The 21,958-nt window shown below is 38.9% G+C and overlaps 1 protein-coding gene across 3 annotated transcripts in view; it reads left to right on the top strand.

Annotated features, from left to right (window-relative positions):
• Positions 1 to 21,958, top strand: part of rapgef4b (Rap guanine nucleotide exchange factor 4b) — a 56,755-nt gene that overhangs the window by 24,109 nt on the left and 10,688 nt on the right. For 2 of the 3 annotated variants that reach the window (XM_088329759.1, XM_088329775.1), the window contains 19 exons: positions 423 to 478; positions 6,439 to 6,545; positions 6,623 to 6,744; positions 7,780 to 7,963; positions 9,381 to 9,465; positions 11,991 to 12,051; positions 12,142 to 12,218; positions 12,392 to 12,538; positions 14,275 to 14,369; positions 14,455 to 14,540; positions 14,628 to 14,706; positions 15,722 to 15,872; positions 19,291 to 19,379; positions 19,463 to 19,490; positions 19,569 to 19,644; positions 20,039 to 20,185; positions 20,262 to 20,359; positions 21,124 to 21,249; positions 21,413 to 21,591. In XM_088329759.1, the coding sequence (XP_088185885.1) occupies positions 423 to 478; positions 6,439 to 6,545; positions 6,623 to 6,744; positions 7,780 to 7,963; positions 9,381 to 9,465; positions 11,991 to 12,051; positions 12,142 to 12,218; positions 12,392 to 12,538; positions 14,275 to 14,369; positions 14,455 to 14,540; positions 14,628 to 14,706; positions 15,722 to 15,872; positions 19,291 to 19,379; positions 19,463 to 19,490; positions 19,569 to 19,644; positions 20,039 to 20,185; positions 20,262 to 20,359; positions 21,124 to 21,249; positions 21,413 to 21,591 (1,993 nt within the window). The remainder of the gene's footprint in view (positions 1 to 422; positions 479 to 6,438; positions 6,546 to 6,622; positions 6,745 to 7,779; positions 7,964 to 9,380; positions 9,466 to 11,990; positions 12,052 to 12,141; positions 12,219 to 12,391; positions 12,539 to 14,274; positions 14,370 to 14,454; positions 14,541 to 14,627; positions 14,707 to 15,721; positions 15,873 to 19,290; positions 19,380 to 19,462; positions 19,491 to 19,568; positions 19,645 to 20,038; positions 20,186 to 20,261; positions 20,360 to 21,123; positions 21,250 to 21,412; positions 21,592 to 21,958) is intronic. The other variant, XM_088329768.1, reaches the window with a different exon arrangement.

Raw genomic sequence — 21,958 nt, 5'->3', positions numbered from 1 at the left:
AAAGAAGCACTACAGTCATGTCCTGTACTTGGTAAAAGGTTCACACGATACAAAATCTAACAGCAATGTCTGCATAATTTTCGAGTTCCCAAAAAAATAATCGTATCTACCGTTTTTCATAAGTCGAATGGTCGTAAGTAGGGGAGCGTCTGTATACAGTAATCTGCTACCCCCTACTGGTATAGATAAACGTTGCAGTTACTCGGATAATCACTGTAAAAACGAAGCAAAAATACTGAACAATGTTGTGCTGTTTTGCAAAGATCTAATCAGCCAATTTCCTGTGGATGACTAAACAAAGTCTCACCTCACACTGGTTAAAAAACACCGCTTTAAATTAATGTCATACTGTATGTATGTTATATACATTTAAGATCCATAGCAACCATTCCACTCACATGGATGTATGACTTTCTCTTTAGGGCTTGCAGACAAAAGCAACATGAACTCAGACTCTGCCGGTAAAACTCACAATAAGGTATTTATTTCTTATTCTGAGTTTAATGTCTTCCAGGACCACTTGATCTATAAAAAGACCGATTCAGAGAAATGTTGTATTCCCCAAAGGCAAATTCGATTTTCCCACTTATCGTGCATCATTGTCCGTGTCAAAAGAATTACGGACGGATGTTTTATGGGAAAATAATAACGCTGTGTGTCTCTGTAAATGGACCAGAATGCCAGAATGTTGCTGTGTGTATTTGCATTGGTTTTGTGTGCTCTCCAAACAGACAAGTGATGACTCACCACAGATCTCGTCTAGTTATGCTAACACTATTTAATGCATGCACCAGGAAGAAAGATCCTATCCGGCCAATTAGCGTGTCTCCCTTTGTTGCTTTGAAGCGTGGCGGTGTGGGCGTGAGCAGATCTGCCTCTTCAGTTGCAGGTGTGATCTGTGCACCATATATTTTTGGCATCTACCTTGCAAGCATTGCAAACGAAAAGACCACAAAAGGTTTGAACTAGTAAGGCCTTCCCGTTCATGTTTGATTTATAAGTCGCTTATTTTGTTGTTTAATGGCTGAATCCAATGCTGAAAATGTTACACAAAAAACGGTTTCCTTTCAAATGCTTCTAGAACTCTTTAGAAAACATACATTAATATGTTTGTCACTGGTTTGACCAAACCCCCCCAAAAATGGACAAAAATATGCTCATTGATTTGAAAAAAAGCCAAAATGAAAAATAAACTGTCAATGACTGACAAAAATAACCCCCACATATACGTGTGATTAAAAAATTAACCCTTTTGAAAATTAAAATATTACATTTACTGTGGCTACCACGGGAATCGGGTAGGTTTTACACTTGGGAAAATACACGACCAAGAAAAACTTTTAAAAGGTTCAACAGAGACATTTATTAACTTCCAAAATGTTCAGGGAGAATAGGGGTGGGGGGTTGAGGTTCTAAACTAACTTTTTCTAAACAGAGGTGGGCTTGCTGTGGTCAGTGGAGCCTTTGTTTAGTAGTTGCACAATGGTCCTTTAGGTTCCCCTGCCTAGGGTGTTCTCACCTTAGGGGCCGGTCACACAGCCGTTTGCGGCTGAATCACGGCTAAAATTTTGCATTTTTTTTTGCCCGTGGTTGCCCGCGATGGAAAATGCGCAAAATTGGCCAACCCGCTGTTCATCGGTGGTATGCCCGCAAAACGAACGCCGGCGACTGTTCCGCTTCCTCATCGCGTCATTTCCGCGTCATTTTCTCGTGTGGACCACGGGTATAAAAGCTCCGGAGCCGGTGTTGTGCTCAAATCCGACTCCTACGCAAAATCCCCCCCCCCTCGCGTGAACGCGCATTCTGCTGCGATCGCTTTTGTTGGAAGCGTGCATTGACGTTGGTGACTTTTTCATCCGCGTTAACAAACGCATTTTGTAGAATACGATCGCACTTTATTGTTTAAATAAACGCGTTATATAGACTAGGATCTCCCAATTGTTATAATTAGCTCGCTTTATTGTTTTAATAAGCGTTTTATATAGAATACGATCGCTTTTGTTGGAAGCGCAGCAGAATGCGCGTTCACGCGAGGGGGGAGGATTTTATATACGGTGTGCATTACCGTTCGATTACGTTCACAACAAAAACAAAGACGGAATGGTTTAAGTTGTATTACATTCCAAACAAATGCAAGACAAAGTGGTTTTGGTTATATGTTCGCCATTACATTCCCTGAAAGTGATATAAAAGTGAGATAAAACGAGGTAAAAGTGGTTGTAGTAGCGAGGGGATGCAAATCTCGGCAGGGATGTATTTCTCGGCATAACACCGGGCTGTAGAAATCATAACCGCTCAAGACACAGTCCTGTGAAGATCAAGATTTCAAGCTATGGCACCGAAGAAGCCAATATGTTATTATTGTAATAGTTTTTCATTTTTATTTTATTATCTTGTTATGAAATGAAAAGAAATGTCAAGAAATAAAAATGGATTAAGACGAGGTCACTACGGTGACGGGGTTTTTGGTTTGAACAAATTTATTGACACTAATAACAGAAAACAATCATGACAATCTCAACAGCAATTAAGCACATTCACAATATTATATTTCAATATGACGTTTTTAATCCATGTTCACCCCTTGACGTCTCGAGCACAATTGACGTGTGCTCGGCAAATCGCGCTGTATATACGCGGAGAAAGGCGTTTGACCGTCACACGCGTAACACGCTAATTTCACGTAATAACACCGCGATACAGGCGCAGAACATGCTATTACCATGCTCCACCCACGATTACCCGCTGAAATTTCTCGTCCTACCCATGTGTAACCACGCCCTGGCCGCGGCCAGAGCACGTCGTTCCGCGTCATTTCCGCGTCATTACCTCGTGTGCCGCCCGCGGTTAACACATGCTCAAAGTTTTGAGCAGCTCAAAACTTTTTCGCACTGCCACCCGCGCGCGAATTTCCGACCGCGTGTTAAGCACTGCTGTATCTCGTCTGTATGGCGATCTCAAAGCGTCCAATAGCGTCCGCCTCACAGGCAGAAATTTCTGGCCGTGATTCAGCCGCAAACGGCTGTGTGACCGGCCCCTTAGGGTGAACAGTTAGGAACAAAATTAGGTAATTCTTCAAACGCTCCCGAAAGCCAGGGTTTGCTTTGCCTTGTCTTCGATACTAACAAAAGGAGATTCCTATTCCTCCTTTTACTTTTTTATTTGGCCACTGGTCGCTTACCCCGGAGGTGTGGAGGGATTGGCACACTGGCTGGTTGTTTCTCCTCCTTCCTCTGGGAAGTGGAACTTAAATGCTGCTCCATGGGCAATCAGTGGATTGGACTCATGAGTGACCACATCCAGGATCCAATTGAGTGCAGGGCATGCACTGAGAGAGTTGAGTTGGTTCACGACATCGGCCAATAGCAAAAGGTCTTGTCCACCCGCCCAGTGCAGCCTGCCCTTTCGTGCTTGGGTTGCCACATAACCAAATGACACCAACAAAGTTTGACTCGGGATGTTCAACACCACATTTTTTCAGACCAATCTTAATACTAATGTTCAACTCATGCATTTATACCATGCCTACCGGGAGTATTGAGCCCCAAGAACTTTTTGTCATGCTACCACATTTCAGGCTTTAAACTTAAAGCTAAAAGAACTGAAAATATTTTCTAACAATCAACACCATGTGAGGCACAATCGTGCAGCCCACCTCAGCTATCTTTGGGCAGTGGGCAGAGGACACCCTGAACTGGTTGCCAGCCAGCCTCAGGGCACACAGAGACAGACAACTCGCTCGCTCATTTATACCTAGGGACAATTTGGACCAGCCAATTAAGCTGACATGCATGTTTTTGGATTGTAGGAGGAAACTGGAGTGCCTGGAGAAAACCCCCTCAAGTGTATATACAACAAAAAAACTGAAAAGTACATGTTGCAAAAATATTGTTCCCCTGTTCTCTCAGCTCAGGAAACTGACTCCAGAAGTTCCCTGATGTCTTCTGAATTATCCAACAATGACAAACAGGGTGCTCTTGTGTGTCATTAAGTCTCAGTTTAAATGCACCTGCTCTGTGATGGGTTCAGAGGTCCGTTAAAGAATGATGAAGAATGGAGAACACACCTTGCAGGTCCGATATAAAGTTGTGGAAAAGTTGAAAACAGGAATGGGTTAAAAGATTTTGCAACATTAACACATCTCCCGGGGCACTGTGCGAGAAATAATATCAAACTCAAACTGGAGAGAGCATAAAACCACTGCAAACCTACCAAGACCTCGCTGTCCCTCTAAACATTCGGCCGAAACAAGGAGAAAACTAATCAGAGAAGCAACCAAAAGCCCCATGATCAAATTGTATAACCTGCAGGAATACATAGCTGAGGTGGGACAATTTGTGCATAAGATAACTCTTACTCATACTCTGCATAAATCTGCCCTTCATTGAAAAGTGACAAGAAAAAAGCCCTTTCTGAAGGAACACAATAAAAAGGCAACATTGGAGAAACAAATAACATGTGGTGCAAGGTGCTCTGGTGAGATGAGACCAACATTAAAGTATTTGGGCTGAATGCAAAACGTTACGTAGGGTGTAAGAGTAACACTGCTCATCACCCTGAAAACATCATCCCCACAGTCAAACATGGTGGTGGCAGTATCATGCTCTAGGGCAGGGGTCGGGAACCTTTTTGACTCAAAGAGCCATAAAAGCAAAAAATATTAATTTTATTTTGGGAAAGAGCCACACCATATATTATGAGACAAATTTACTAAATTGCTAAACCCGCGCCCCAGACAAAAGCTTAGTCTTCAGCACATTTATTTTTGATGATTTGATAAAAATTATGAAAAGAGAATAATGCCTGTGTCCCAAAATCAACAAACATACCACTTTAAACTTGTCTCTTTCTTGCAATTACTCAAGATCGGTTAAACTCCTTTTTACCCTTTTTTTCATACATATTGGTTTCAAAACCAGATGCAAGCAGTTATTGTGTAAAAACGTCACAACATTCTGCAAATAGGGAGCCTGATGAGCTCACTTTTGGCGCAGATGGCGTATAGGGCGAGAGATGGGAGGGAGTGCTTGCACATTTTGCATAGCTCCACCCATCTCTCCCACTCACCCAATTAAATGACTAAGTTCTCTTCCGGTGTTTTGGCGTATTTACAGTTCTGTAGATTCATCATAAGGTATCTGAACACTGAACACAGATTATATAGTGAACTTTTAAATAAAGGATTCTTTAGCGTTGTACAGCCAAAACGAGTTTTTTTTCCCCCTTTTTTTGTGTGACACCTTGACTGTAAATTGTAGTGAAAAACGTGCCCTAGATAGATAGATAGATAGATAGATAGATAGATAGATAGATAGATAGATAGATAGATAGATAGATACTTTGTTCATCCCCGAAGGGAAATTCACATTTCCAGCAGCATCCCTGAGCTGAGAACAATCGAGAACAATCGAAAATAACACGGGAGCTGCTGGAGTGGCTGCCATATATACTGCGAAGAATTTCACATTAACTAGCTTTGGTTTGACCTTGCGTGGACCTCAATAGGATAGACATTTCAAATTTTGAACAAGATGGAGAAATTTTCCATGCAATCAAATTTGTCTCTGAGCCACAGATACTCATAGAAAGAGCCATATATGGCTCGCGAGCCATAGGTTCCCGACCCCTGCTCTAGGGTTTTGTTTTACATTAGCAGGGACGACCCTTAGAGTTAATGGGAAGACGAATGGAGCCAAATGCTCTGCGATTCTGGCAGAAAATCTGTTGTGAGTCCACATGAGATCTGAGAATGGGCCAAAGGGCTACAGTCCAACAGATAAAGGACGCTAAACATAAAGCAATATCTACAATTGTATTGTTTAAAACCAACGCTATAAAAGTGTAAGAATGGCCAAGTTCTTCGAGGGACAATACTTTTACAACACGTTGTATGTCAATAGACTATTTTTTTCATTTCAATATATTTCTTATGCACTTACAACTTTGGCCAGTCTACGAGCACTAATTTGTGAATATTTTGTATCCTGATTTTCTTTAATATTATTTTCTTATATTATTTTTTCCTTTTGAGTCTTTTATGAAATATTTATTCTGGAGTTCTTTGTCTAATCTCGTTGCAAACTATGTAAACTGTTGTCTTTGATGACAATAGACTTTTGAATTTTTTTCTATTCTGTTCTGTAAAGATATTTGATACAGGTACCACTATTTTCTATATTTCCCCCCAAGAACAAGAGTGATATTTTTGAAGAAATACATAAACTGCCACCATTGTTGAGATTATCAATCCAAGTAAAATTTGCCATTTTTTTAATCCTTAATAAAGGAATAACTAGCATTGTCATTTTACATTTGCTGCTAAATTTGATCTGCGATCACATTAAAATTTGAATACATTTATTTTGACGAGTCTCTTTCTTATTTATTTTTGTATGTGAGTTCACCTCAGTCGCATCTCAACTTTCGCTTTCTGTGTAGATTCCCACCGAGAAGCTCCAACGAGCGGGTAAGGTTCTCCGGAACGCCATCCTCTTTAGAGCCCCTCACATGATCCGAGACCGGAAATACCACCTCAAGACATACAGGTTACCCTATTTAATGTCGTGAATTCTTCTTTTTGTTCCTTGCTGGATCTTCATGTGCGTGTCATCATGCGTTGCAGACAATGTTGCGTAGGAACGGAACTTGTGGACTGGCTAGTACTGCAGAGCGCATGTGTGCTCACTCGTTCACATGCCGTCGGCATGTGGCAGGCGCTGCTCGAAGATCAGGTGCTGAATCACGGTAGACAACGTTTTGTCTTTGTCTTTTGCTCATTTATTTATAAATATAGACTTAAAATTTTAAAGAGACATACCCTGTGATTTTAAACCTATTCCCCCAAAAATATATATATTTTTTTACAATTAAACACAACACGTGTTGTATTCCTCCGCACAGTTATGCAAACATGTTAAAATATACCACACGCCAGGGCAGTCAAGAAATTTGGTCTTTGGCTTGTTTGGTGTTCGAGCTGTGATGTCATTAAAGAAACACAACACTTTCAAAATTGCGTATCCCATTAACGCAATATGTGAGGCCAGCTCCGAAACAAAAGGCAATTGTAGTCAACAGCGTTTGCAAACCGCTCATATCTGCTTAAAGGTCGGCCATGTTGGCTTTTCGTTTGTGTTTTTCGTAGCGAGTGTCATTGTTTGCATATTTTTTTCCCGGCTAGCTCCCTGTTAGCATCAGGGCTGCCAAGGCTTTTTTTGTTTTGTTTGCTCCCTGTTCGCGTACAAATATTTCCAGCAATCCTTTCATTTGTAATCAGTCATCTTATATAGTGTGTAGTGCAACTGAAAACGAGTGTTAAAAAGTACAACAAGGGATACAAACTATAGAAATTAGAGGTGAACATAAAGCACCATTGTACTTTTCATTTTTTGCCGTTCCTTTTTGAGGTCTTTGGGTGCCCGTCGCAGCAAGATGTTGGACAATTATGTCAGCTTCCTCGAGGTGATGCTCATACTGTATATTGTAAAATGAATGCAAATTCCTCAAACTAATAGTATTTTTATTTGTTTATATGATAGTTATTGCAATTTTGCTCATTTGTTATACTGACAATGTGTTTTTAATGAATGAATGTTTTCTGTTAGCACTTTGAGGGGCTAAAAATACATAGTGATGTGGTCATTGAGTCTTCAATTGGTATGCAGCCCTCAAAGGAAAACATTTCGACTCAGTTGAAAAAAACATACAAATGGAAATAAATAATCCGAGACCTTCCTTAATGTGCGTAAGAGTGATCAGGTGTTGTCATTCTCACTCCAGTGGACCAGGAGCTCGGATTCCAGGACAAATATCTGTTCTACCGCTTTCTTGACGATGAGGAAGAGGACACGCCGTTGCCTAGCGAGGAAGAGAAGCGGGAGAGTGAAGAAGAACTTCCGGAAACAATCCTCTTCCTTGCTCAAATCGGACCAGATGCACTGCTGCGCATGATCCTCAGGAAGTCGTAAGCTGAAATTGTTTTTTTGCAAATAGCTGGCTTTACAAAGCCATCAAGGTTGCATAGTGACATAGATAAAAGAATCAATTTTAGGGACCGATTACTAATCAAACGTCTGCTTGCTAATTGGTGTTGTCCTTCAACGCTTTGGAGGTATAAGGAACACAGTAATCCCTTTCTGTGTCTTAGTTTACTTATCGGGGTTTTGCTACTTCGCAGAAATTCCTCGTGTATTGTGTTCTGCTTTTTGAATGGTTAAACACTCACACTGCCCCTTTTCTGCTTGTGTTTTCCCTGCGCATTAATAATGTTGCGGTCTGAGTTGTATACATATGTAAATCAGCTTGGTGAACCTACACTATTAATGGTGCAAATCGTCTGGATCAAAAAGGCAGAGGAAAACTCTTTATATCGCCAACAAAGTTGGACTTCTAAACCTGCTAAATTGCTCTGGAGCCACATATGACTCAAACAGGACAAATTATTTGTTTTTTCAATTTATAATAAATAGATAAATAAATAAAGCCCTTCATTTTTTGGGCAGTTCCAGGCATGGTTTCCTTTGGTCCAATATGGCTCTTTCAACATTTGAGTTGCCTTTGGATCAGTAAATTCAGTTTTCCTTAACCTCCAAATGATGGCGACAAAGTATCATGTGAAGTAAAGTTGATCATGTCCTTAAAGGAGGTGTCCATAACCTCAAAATATTCCACTTGCTGACGGCATCTTCTTGCTGAAATCATCATTGCAACTGCTTGCCAGGCTTCTTTTCTTGCATGTGTGGAAAATGTGAAATTCTTATGACGCTCTCAAATAAACCATTTTAATCTTTTTTAGCGTTTGGGTTGGCATTTGGACTGGAGTTGAAACAGTCCTTTTCTTACTTTCACCATTTTCATCCTAGAATGAAAGAAAACACCAGCACGTGTGTGAAATCACCACCCTTCCCCCATGCCACCTTTCTTCTGGCATAGTGTGTTCTGTGACCGGAACACTGAGGGTAGAATATGAAGGCTCTTCGAACTCAGTTAGGCATCGTCAACATATACTTACATAATATATATAATTTTTCAACTTTTTAAGGACATCTCAAACCCTGCACACCACCTTTAAGCAATACAGATGTGCAGAAAAGCAGTAAGATTATTTTTAGATTTGTATTTGATAGTGTAGAAATTAGAACTAATTGAAAATTGAAAAAAATATAGTACTTTTCTTTGTAAAATAAATACTTAAACCTTTAAATTTGAGTTTTTCATTGGTATCGATGTCGAGTATTTAATAAACAAGTGAATAAATAAAGCTTTCTATTTCACTGGTTTTGACCGTATCGGGAACTTTTTGGAAAGCAACCCCCATGAAAAACGAGGGATTGTTGCAATTTTTGTTTGTCAAGTAGCTCAGAATGTCTGCGTGTGTACAGGCCTGGACAGAGGACAGGCGAGGACCTCGAGATCATCTATGACGAGTTGCTTCACATCAAGGCCTTAGCTCACCTCTCCAACACTGTGAGTCAACCACGTGAATAAATTTTAAGGGACATTTTTGTTTTTGCTCACCCATTCCGAGTTCCATTTGTATTTAGTGTACACATGTACATAGACCGCATTCCAGTTTTAAATGGTAATTTAAACATCATTCATTTACACATGTACTTCAATATACTTAATTATTTTCTTAGGAGCTCAGTGTATGTGATTCGTTGTAATTTCTCATAGCATCAATGCATCTCCGTTTTATTTTCGTAGGTGCGTGGTTGCGTGTGCATGTATTACTGCTATTCTGTATAAATCTTCATAGAACTTTGGCACTTCCAGGGTATTTCTGACTCCTAGCTGACTCAAGTAGTCAGGAAACCAGCTGAGATAAAAGGGAGATGTAGTAGTGTGATACTTCCAGACTCCATCCACATCAATTTAGAATTCTGTAAAACCCACAAAAAAAAGCAACGCAAAAACAAAGAAAAACGAAAAAAAAATAAATAATAATAAATAAGAAATATAAACAGGAACAAAAGAATTGGGGGGCAGACGTTGTGGGCCAGGCATAAATGAGGGTATTTTCATATACTAAATCAAATAAAATGTACAGCATTTTTTTCTGTTCTACTTAATACACCGCTAACAAATAGTTACGTCGATACTGCGTTTAATAGGGGAAACCTGTAAAGACGATTGCATAGGATGCCAGTTAATTATGATTCACTGCTTACATCACTGTCACTATCTGGCAATAACGTGGCTGCTCTTTGATTACCACATCCTCTAAGGGCATATCTGGTTTTGTAACCTAAGAGATTACATAAAAAAAAGGGCTCGGTAGGGCTTTAAGAACAGGTTGGAATTTCTTATCTGATTGTTGTGCCCTCTCTCATTCTCCTTGCAATTATGAAATCTATTGACGTCTTCTCTCTTTTGAGAGTCGACTATAACTATAAGCATACCACAATTTAAATACATAAAAAATAATTGTCTGGTCAAATAATTTTGCTCATTTGAGGTATTGTTTTTCTGATGTTACTACTTTGAACTTATCCATCCATCCTCTATCTGCACCGATTATCCTCAGTAGGGTCGCGGGGGTGTTGGAGCCCATCCCAGCCATCTTCTGGCAGTGGGCAGGGGACACCCTGAACTGGTTGCCAGCCAGTCACAGGGCACTCAGACATAGACAACTTTGGGCCAGGCAATTTCTCTGACATGCATGTTTTTGGAATATCTCTGTCCCACGCTAATCACTCAGGTGCCGTGCTGCCTACTTTGAACTTATGTTCGAAGAAAATTATGTAAAATTAAGAAAATTGAAATATTTTATAAAGATACAAGCATGAAGAGATAACAGTCAAAATATAATAAAAATAAACCAAAGAAGAATATTTCTAGTAAAACAGACTACAAAACGAATCAGAGTTATGAGATATTTTGTTTTACTTCAAAAACGAGTTAAAAACCAGAAAAGTGAGGAAACAGTTAAATATTAGTAAAAACAAGTAATTAGTAAAGCAGAGATATGTTTTGGGTAATTGATTTATCATTGGGTTTTTTTCAGTGTACAATGTCAAAAATCTAAAAATTAAGTTTAAAAATTATATGAATACCTAAGTCAGGGGTCGGGAACCTATGGCTCGCGAGCCATATATGGCTCTTTCTATGAATATCTATGGCTCAGAGACAAATTTGATTGCATGCAAAATATCTCTATCTTGTTCGAAACTTGAGTTATTCATCCTATTCAGGTACACGCAAATCCAATCCAAAGCTAAGTAGCCAACGTTACTTCGCAGTATATATAGGGCACGTTTTTCACTACAATTTACAGTCAAGGTGTCACACAAAAAAGGGGGGAAAAACTCGTTTTGGCTGTACAACGCTAAAGAATCCTTTATATAAAAGTTCACTATATAATCTGTGTTCAGTGTTCAGATACCTTATGATGAATCCACAGAACACACTGTAAATACGCCAAAACACCGGAAGAGAACTTAGTCTTTTGATTGGGTGAGTGGGAGGGATGGGTGGAGCCATGCAAAAAGCGCAAGCACTCCCTCCCATCTCTCGCCCTACGCCATCTGCGCCAAAAGTGAGCTCATCAGGCTCCCTATTTGCAGAATGTTGTGACGTTTTTACACAATAACTGCTTGCAACTGGTTTTGAAACCAATATGTATGAAAAAAAAGGGTCAAAAGGAGTTTAACCGATCTTGAGTAATTGCAAGAAAGACAAGTTTAAAGTGGTATGTTTGTTGATTTTGGGACAGGGGCTCTGGCATTATTCTCTTTTCATATTTTTTATCAAATCATCAAAAATAAATGTGCTGAAGACTGAGCTTTTGTCTGGGGTGCGGGTTTAGCAATTTTGTAAATTTGTCTCATAATATATGGTGTGGCTCTTTCCCAAAATAAAATTAATATTTTTTGCTTTTATGGCTCTTTGAGTCAAAAAGGTTCCCGACCCCTGACCTAAGTAATGAAATGATTGAACATATTGTACTGTTTTCATTGTGTCCAACAAACCCAGTGCGATTTATCCCCTAGGTGAAGCGGGAACTTGCAAGTGTTGTTATCTTCGAATCTCACGCTAAAGCTGGAACTGTGTGTATGTCTTCATTTTGCTGCTATCTTTAGTTTGTTTTCCCTTTGTTATGCATGCTAAATCAAGACAATTTTGTGTTTTGGGATATTGCAGTGTTCAATCAAGGAGAAGAGGGCACCTCATGGTACATCATCCAGAGGGGTTCTGTTAACGTGGTTATCTATGGCAAGGTGAGGTGAATACTTGAGTTCTTCTAACTTCATTAATTAAATCCTTGCAAAACAGCTACAAGGCTAATTCCCACATTCACTTCACTTTGCATTTGATGATTCATTAGTGGCCTAGGACCTTTCTTCAGGCTTTTGCAAGATGTAAATATTGTGTTTGTCTGTGCGTGCTTCAGGGGGTTGTGTGTACACTGCACGAAGGGGACGACTTTGGAAAGTTGGCCCTGGTCACGGATTCCCCTCGCGCTGCCTCCATTGTTCTAAGAGAGGACAACTGCCACTTCCTTCGAGTTGACAAGGAAGATTTCAACAGGATTCTCAGGGTGCGTGGATCAGTACCTCATGCTAATAATTGGCTTGAAAACAGGAATTCTAATATCTCAATTCTTTAATAAAATACAAAAAAAATTGCAAAAAAATTTGAATCGATCGGATAATATTTAGCATTTTACGAGAAAAACAAATATGGTACAATAATATTGTAAAGTATTATTGAAATATACTTTTTATTTTTGTGAAAAGTTGCAGTGCAAATGTTATGATATTAATCATTCAATCAACCAATCAAATATTCATACAGCACAATCAAAAAAAATCCTCAAGAGGTTTTTGTGCATTATAGCAGTGGCCCCCAACCTTTTCCGTTCCACAGACCAGTGTAATGTCTGACAAAATCACTGCAGACCAGCCCAATGACAACATTAGTGATATTAACAATAACCACAATAATCATAATTAAGCTTAATTCCACTGTATAACCACTACAGCACTAGGGATGTAGATGACATAGTAAAGGGCATCATACACATTTGAATATGATATAAGCATATAATCTTATATACATCATCTCAGACTGTTTGACAGATACCTTTAATTGTTTTATAATTTAGTTTTCAAGTATAGTATTTTTTTGTATTTTGAATTTATGATCTGCCAATTGCGTCACAATTGTTACTATATTTAATTTATATATTTTCCACATAATGGAACCTATACATTTGTGTGACGTATCCTATTCCTTTTTGCATCACTTAAAGCCCCAGCGTGTAATATTTCACCACCAGAAGGCACTGTTGTCTAATTAAAAGGAAAACTATTCCCAAATGATCACTCCTTAGCAGCTGGATGCCAGACAAAAATGGTGGCGACCTAAGTGTAGATTCCATTGTGTAAAAGAAATACAAATGTATCCACCTATATATTTTCATAAAAATTAACATTGGTATGATTTTTCATATATTTTTGTCTAGCATTCAAATAAAAGGTCTCTTTAAAGTAGGCAGACCCAGTTTATGAGGTACTCAAAGATTACTGGCGCCCCATTTGTAACTTGCTGTTGCAAGAAATGGCATCACATTTGCTCAGGAACCAGGTAAACACTCATAAAATGCCATCTGCTTTCTCAGTTAGCTATTTTGAGGTTCAAAAATAGATCCCTTGGCAACTGACTAAAACGGGTGGAATTTGCGCCTTAATTGGGCTTCAGCATTCAGTTTCTTGCTCAAGGTCGCATGTGTGAGGTTGCATTTCGCCAATATGCATTACGCACAGGGTTGGGTAGGGTTACTTTAACTTGATTACTTTCAATTACTTTTGGATTACTCCAATACCAAATATGCTAATAAAAGACAAAAGAAACTAAATAAGAATACAATTATGACTCACAACACATGGTAAGCTTTCTCTCCTGGCTTTAATCTTTTTGATCTCTGGCAAAACTAACATAAAATGCGACAAACAAAATGAAAATAAATCCAAACAGCTTACCAACATCATTTTTGCCGTTCCATGTATTTCCTTACTCCCCAAGCCTGCACAAAATGTAGTACTTTTATTCATATTTAGTTTCTTTTGTCTTTTATTAGCATATTTGGTATTGGAGTAATCCAAAAGTAATTGAAAGTAATCAAGTTAAAGTAACCCTACCCAACCCTGATTACGAACCACCTTCACTGACCTTCCTCTGAACTCCAGCATCACGTTAAGATGATCATGTTAACATACGTTAGTCTCCCTCTTGTGGCGTATAAGAAGTCCTAAATTTTAAATGTAATCGCAGGACGTGGAGGCCAACACGGTGCGTTTGAAGGAGCACGATCAAGCTGTGCTGGTTTTGGAGAAGAGCCCACGAGCCTCCACCGTGGGAAGCATCAAGTATATATGTTTATTAAAAACAACAAAAATCTGGCGTTACATTATCACGGGTTGGAATGTATTGTCAACATCACCTTGTCTGCAGGTACACTGTGATCTCAGGCACCCCAGAGAAGATTCTCGAGCATTTCTTGGAAACTATGAGGATGGACATCCATCACAGAGAACCAGGTTGTTCTTTTTTCCCAATTCACTTTCCTTCTTTGTTGTTCTCCTAATTCTCCATCTTGTTTTGATTTGTATTTCTTCTCCACTCAGACCCAGCAGTGGACGATTTTGTCCTCATGCACTGTGTCTTCATGCCCAACAGCCAGCTGTGTCAGCTGCTCTTGGCGCAATATCCTTTCCTTTGTTTGTGCTCTAAAATTGATCCTGTAGAGTTTCTCTTACCAGTATTTGTGATGGGAACATAGAGAAATCATTGGTAGCTTGCCTTTGTCCTTTTTTTACATATGAACAAAGAAAAAGAACGAGAGCATTTTAAATTGTGTTTTATTTTTCATAAAACAATCCATAATTTAAAACCAGGGGTCTCAAACTTGCGGCCTACGGTCCATATACGGCCCCAAGGTTGATAGTTTGTGGCCCCTCCCTTAATATGACATATTCAAGTAAATGTTTACTGAGTGATTTAATGTCAAATTAGGCCTTCATCTTTTATTTTTAGATCTTACTTTGAATAGTAAATGTACTTAATTACCTATTTGCTGAATTATTGTAATATTTATTTATTATTGAATTATTTATTTTCTTACTAATACTAAAATTATACTAATACTAAAAAATATTCAGTGATTCAGTGATCCTCTCCTATAACGTGGCCTACTTTTCAAGGTTTTTCTACTTCGCACCGTGCTGGGGCGCCATGCCGTGTGCCTACTCCTTTGATTATTATCATGAAAAAAACTAAAAAGTATCTGTTGTTGTCAGTAAGTTAGTGTAGTCAAGATTGTTTTTAACTGCTGTGAAATACTTCAGGATGAGCGGCATCAGGCTGTTAATGCACAAAACGCACCAGAGGAAGTGGTGACCCTACAACCCTGGTAGCTAAGTAAGCCGTGAAATTTATCACCTGTAGCTACTGTATTACTGTACTGATTGAATGGGTAGATTGCTGTGCTGGCTGGCTGCCCAAATTTTCGGATGTATTGTCGGGCTACTACGCTGTGTGTTACCAGGCAATGAATTAAAAAAAGAGCATCAGCTGTAGAAATGAGCATCTGCTGGCCGTGTTCGTAACTACAGCTGGACATACGTTGGATGGAACCTGTAATGAGTTTTACTCATACTTGGTTTAGAAAAAACTGATATAAAATCCATGTTTTTTTTTTTTGCCTTAACAAGGTTTGCACCTACCACGCAGCCTCTCCGCCCGGTTCTGAACAGGAGCGGTTGGAGCATGCTCTCAACTCCAAGAAGCGGGTTCTTATCCTGGCCTTGCGCTGGGCTAACACACACACATACCTGCTACAAGAAGAGTCCGCTGCCATTTCCTTCCTAGAGGTAGAAAGCGCACTTGAATATTTGCAGCCATTATCTTTTGGTATAATATTGAGTGTCACTGCATATAATGCATATTGTGACAATTGTAGGATTCTCTTTGTTCATAACCTTCTTTATCATTTTAGTCATTTAAGATTTATTGATTCTTTTAGTCATAATTACATTTTTTTTTACTATTAGGCACACCTAAAAACCCCACTTGGACAGAAATTTTCAAATGCGCCTTATAATCCGAAGCACCTTAAATAGCGCGGTGGATCGGGTAGGGAAGGCATACAGTATTTATTGGTGTGTATGACTACACAAAGTTTTGTAGTGTCCTACCGTATTCGAACAACGATTGATCAATTCAGGGATCAGAATGGAGATTTTCATTTTCAGCTGAAATAGCCAGGGTCCAGGGGCCGTCGGCCCCGGCCAGGTCCAGGGCAGAGCCCGGTGGGGGGCTCGGTGGGGCGAAGCCCCCCTGAAGCCAACAGCATTTATCTTATTTGCTATGTGAAAATTGCACTAGAATGAATTAAATCCAACAAAACAGAAACCATGTATTTTATATATATATATATATATATATATATATATATATATATATATATATATATATATAAATTAAAAAAATAATAATATATTGACATTAAAAGCTTTTATAATATTCAGGGATCAGAATTTTCCGCGGATCCGCGGATTTCCGCTGTTTTTGAACCCCAAAGGTCATTCCCGTAAATCGTCTAAATTCGATGAGAAAATATTTTGGGGGGGGTGAGGTATGATACGTGACTGTTTCATCACCCCATGTTAGCATTTAGACCATTGGTCGATAGGTTCGCTGATAACCAATCAGCGGAGCTTTTGTTCAGAGCATTGGCTTTCTCAAACATGGCGCTCCTTCCGGTCTTTTCAAACGGTGAAATAAGTGTTTGAAAAAGTAAATATGAAAATACTAAGAAAAGAAGACGAGGCTTTTGTCTCCGAGATTGATAAAGGAATCGAGAATAAATTTAAGTGGTCATGGCTGGAGAAGACTGTACAGACTGACATGTATTTTTTTTAAGCATGTTCAGTTTGTGCATTCTATTTTCAAATTAATGATGAATGGTTATTAATGTATATATTTTCATATATATTGTTGATTAGTAGCTAAATACAAGGTCCATCTTCATCATCAAAACACAACAACAATGGTGATGGTTGTAACATTGTAATCCCCCAATTGTTTTAAACATCGGTTTCTGTTTTGTTGGATTTAATTCATTCTAGTGCAATTTTCACATAGCAAATAAGATAAATGCTGTTGGCTTCAGGACCCTGGCTATTTCAGCTGAAAATGAAAATCTCCATTCTGATCCCTGAATATTGAACATGATCATGATGATACAAAATAATTTATTTTAATCATGTTTATAACAAATTTTAAATTTTGTTAACCTGTTCTAAATATTAAACACAAAAGATAAAATCATTTCATAAATAAATAGATTTATAAATACCTCAGATTGGGATTTTCTGTCACACAGGGGAACCAGTGGTTGACTGCTGCTAGTATTTGAAGTGGAAGGATTTGGAACGGCCAATAATGTTGAACCGGTGGTGTTACTGTTAGTTTCACTGCCGATTTTAAATGCGGATCCGAGTGCATAATTTGATCGCCGGCAAGCTATTTTTGCTTTGTGCTTGTTCATTTTAGCATGATCGATCCGTGCCACACAACCTCGCGTACCATAATTGATCAGATCGACACAGTATAGACACTTTGCTTTCCCTGGAACATCACACTTTGCGATGAACTGGCTCAAAGTTTCTGTAACTTCCTCGATCTTTGCGCCGATTTTAACGTTTACTGTGACAGTCTTCTCCAGCCATGACCACTTAAATTTATTCTTGATTCCTTTATCAATCTCGGAGACAAAAGCCTCGTCTTCTTTTCTTAGTATTTTCATATTTAATTTTTCAAACACTCATTTCACCGTTTGAAAAGACCGGAAGGAGCGCCATGTTTGAGAAAGCCAATGCTCTGAACAAAAGCTCCGCTGATTGGTTATCAGCGAACCTATCGACCAATGGTCTAAATGCTAACTTGGGGTGACGAAACAGTCACGTATCATACCTCACCCCCCCCCCCCCCCCAAAATATTTTCTCATCGAATTTAGTCGATTTACGGGACTGACCTTTGGGGTTCAGAAACAGCGGAAATCCGCGGATCCGCGGAAAATTCTGATCCCTGTCAATTGATAATTATTGCTGAGCCAAAATGTAATACATTGTATGCATTAGGATCGTGGCGATGAGGGCGCCAACACTGTACCACTAGATCAACAGTGGTGCAGATGAGTTTATAATAGGCATTACAGCTTATCTCATTTCCCTCTAATTTTACTCACTGTGGCAGAAATACCGATTGTGCATTATGTTTTGCATCCGTATAGGTTATACAGTCTCTCCACTTCTTCACATGTGCGTCAATAACAATGCGTTTAATATGTGTATTGATGTAAAAGAACTTGAATAGTATTTTGTATTATGTGTTTTCTGTCCCTGACTTTCGCCATGTTTATTAAATCACTGTTTCTGGCACCAAGGGTAAGAAAGTGTGATAATGAGATATGCTTGAAAATCTTTTTGTCAGTCATCTGTACCACTGGTGGTCTTCTGGTAAGGTTTTAACCCCTTCACCACTATGACCAGGGTTTAATTCCTGTTGTAAGCAGTTTTATGTGATTTTATCAGCGATACTTATGGACTGATCAATCATTGCACTATTCCACACCGTTAATATATGAAATGCTCAAAGTTTATATGCTAGCTCTTGCTGCAGTCTCAACTTCATGCGCCCTATCCAATGCGCCTTATGTATAACAGATATATGGCAAACAACTATTTTAGGCGGCATGTGCTTTATAATCCACTGTGCAGAAAATACAGTAATTAATTTCATGATTTATGCATTTATTTGGGTGCAATCGCCTATTATTTCCATTTTCTCAGCCATGTTTTTTTTGTAGCTAAAAAATGGGCTTGTCGTATCAATTCCTGTTAGAACCGGTTCCGACATAGACTCCTTGTTTTGTGGAATTTCCACTTCAGCTGACTCTTAGGGTTGAGTTGGAATTTTCTATTACCTCCCCTAATTTAGGTTTTGTTTTTTTAAAAGCCCGCTTACCTCGTATAAAATAATTTATTAACCATTTTGGTCTTGGCACTCGTGAATCCTAAAAGCCATTGTTCTGAAGCTAATTTGTGCCCAGAATATTTTGTAATAATGTTACGTAATTGGTACTGCTAATCTCAGATTTTATCTTTGATGTCTCACAACCCAGATATAAAACACTCACACAGAAAAAGTAAAAGCCATTCCTTTTCAGTTTGAAATCCTTCAGATGGTCTGAAGTCATTCATGTTTTTCCATTTTTTTTTCTACAGGAGTTGTTGGGAAATGTATCAAACGATTCACGGATGTTCAGAGCATTAAAAGATCTTCTTCCTGACCTAGAGACAATTGTGAAGCTGCAGTAGGTTTGCGCTCAAGCTTAATGTTGAATGCCATATATATGTGATTTTATTCATTCAATGCGGCATGATTTTTTATTTGTAGCTCAGAGGAGGCTAAGACCACAAAAAAAGTAAGTCTACACCCTTCAAGTGATTATAGTTGCAGTTGCGATGCTATATTATGCCAATTGTGTCTTTTCATCCCACAGAAGACTTTGATACGGCAGTTTAGCAACGGAGAGGAGAGGCTGCAGAAGAAGCAGGCCATTCGAAATCAAGACGACAGTAAGTGATTGTGATGTTCCATAATATCGAAACATTAGTGCCAAAAGTACACATTTTCCCTTTTCTATTGAATTATTTTCATTCATACCCTTTTTTGTAATGCTTCCTATATGTTTTGATTTTACATGTTGGCGAGGACTAAAAACGGAACCGTGATTTGAAATCGCAAACGTGGGTAAATGATGACATTTCCCATCCAAAAATAATTTTGGACAGTCTATAAATTCAGCAAATTAACTTCTACGAACTCTTTTGTCCTAATAAAACTCCTTAACTAACCTAAACCTAGTTAATGAAAACTAAGATGCTGTAAAATGGTGACAAAGCATTTCTTTTGACTTGATGAATCTCAGCCTAGTTCAACAAGCTGAGTTCACAGCATGGTGTTTTGCAGTCCTGTTGAAGGTGTATTGTAGCGACCACACTTACACCACCATCCGAGTTGCCGTGGCCGCGACGGGCAAAGAAGTGCTTAGCGCCGTGGCCGACAAACTGGGTTCCACTGACGAGCTCGTGCTAGTCCACCTCAGCTCTGCGGGAGGTAAGAGGAAAGCCTGCCGTGCACCACAAGCGCACCCATCACTGGTGACTCGATGCAATCCCAATTTACTTTATAGAGAAACAGATACTCAAGCCTAATGATGTGTCAGTGTTTTCCACTCTGAGAATCAACGGGCGGTTATTTGCCTGTGCACGAGAGCAACTCAGCAGTCTGGTAAGTCATAAATTAACTCTCTTAGCTCAAAGTGGTGTCAAACATCCCTAAGAATTAAATAATGACTGTGTTCAGATGAGTTAAGAAGCTCAGTTTAGATTATCAATCATTCAATAAAACAGTTTTAGAGAAATCCTATTGCACTGCATTTTTCAAAGCAAATGATCAAATTAGTGCTTAAACCGATTATATTTTATGTTCTAATTAAAGTGTCTTTTTGTGCTTTTTTATTTCCCCGACACAGAGGGTTGAGAAACTAAATTTCAATTCGGTGTTTTTGCTGCAGAATTGACAATAAAGCTGACTTTGACTTGATAATGAAACAACTTGTGCAGGTAAATGCAAACGGGAAAAAATTGACTGGATTATGTAATCTTTTTCCTTTAGTATTACCAAGGTATCAGACTTATGACTGTCAATTAGCATATTCAAAAACCTTTTTCCATCAATTTTTTTAATATTTTTTTTTTACGGCCCAAGCCCTATGCAATGTTTTTTAAACCTATGTGGCCTGCAACCCAAAAAGTTTGCCCACTGATGATGTACAACTTAGACTGGTGGAAAGGTGTCAGGATGACTCTTAGTCAATCAGATAATAAAACCCAAAGCACGATAAAAATCTGCAAAGTAAACCTTGAAAAGTAAACCGTGATACAGCGAGGGATAACTGTACAGCAGTAAAATCGCCCGACGGATAGTGATAATAATAGTATAATGTGGTATATTTTTTGAATGTGATGCATGTTAATTTTGCCATGTATCAGACGCCTCTTACAGAACAGGAAGGACCCTCGGCGGGTTCAATGTCCACTTTTGAGCTGATGAGTTCCAAAGACCTGGCCTATCAGATGACAATGTTCGACTGGGAGCTCTTCAGCTGTGTGCACGAGGTTAGTCATAAATACACAGTCATCTTCTTTGCTTTTCTCATTTGCCATGTTGCTATTGGTTGATTGATTGTAGATAAGTAGTAGGGCTCAGTAAAAGAGAAGCAATGCAAGTCTAATATGCGTTATCTTAACTCAAACTGAATTTTCCACTACGCAAATACAGCACGAACTGCTCTATCACACGTTTGGCCGGCAAAGCTTTAGAAGAACCACGGCCAACCTGGACCTCTTCTTGCGGAGGTTCAACCAGGTTCAGCTCTGGGTGGTGACCGAGGTGTGCCTCTGTGGACAGCTCAGTAAGAGAGTCCAGCTCCTCAAGAAGTTCATCAAGATAGCCGCACAGTGAGTGGGCTAATGACGAACAAATGCTGCACTTCTTCTTTAGTTTACTACGCCAGTTTATAGAAAAATACAAAATACGCGTTTTCTATGAAAACTTCAAACGCAATTGAATAACTATTTTAATATGATTTTAGTGATGAGGAAAATGTGTTTTGTAGTTATTTAGGTTTAACTTGGATGCTTTGGGGAAAGCGGGAATCAATTCATCTATTTTCATATAATTCGTATTGGGTAAATTTGCTCAAGATACAAGCTCGATCCGGGAATGAATTATAAATGCAGAGTTATTACCTTATAACAAAATGTACTTGTACAAATTTGGGATAATTTACATTTTAATTCCACTCGTTGACATCGATATGGAAAT

The sequence above is a fragment of the Urocampus carinirostris genome, chromosome 1 (assembly GCF_059441175.1).
Source record: "Urocampus carinirostris isolate Australia breed hairy pipefish chromosome 1, RoL_Ucar_1.0, whole genome shotgun sequence".
NCBI classification, from domain to species: domain Eukaryota; kingdom Metazoa; phylum Chordata; class Actinopteri; order Syngnathiformes; family Syngnathidae; genus Urocampus; species Urocampus carinirostris.
The sequence above is the reverse complement of the archived record's forward strand: the minus strand, read 5'-3'. Positions and strand labels throughout refer to the sequence as shown.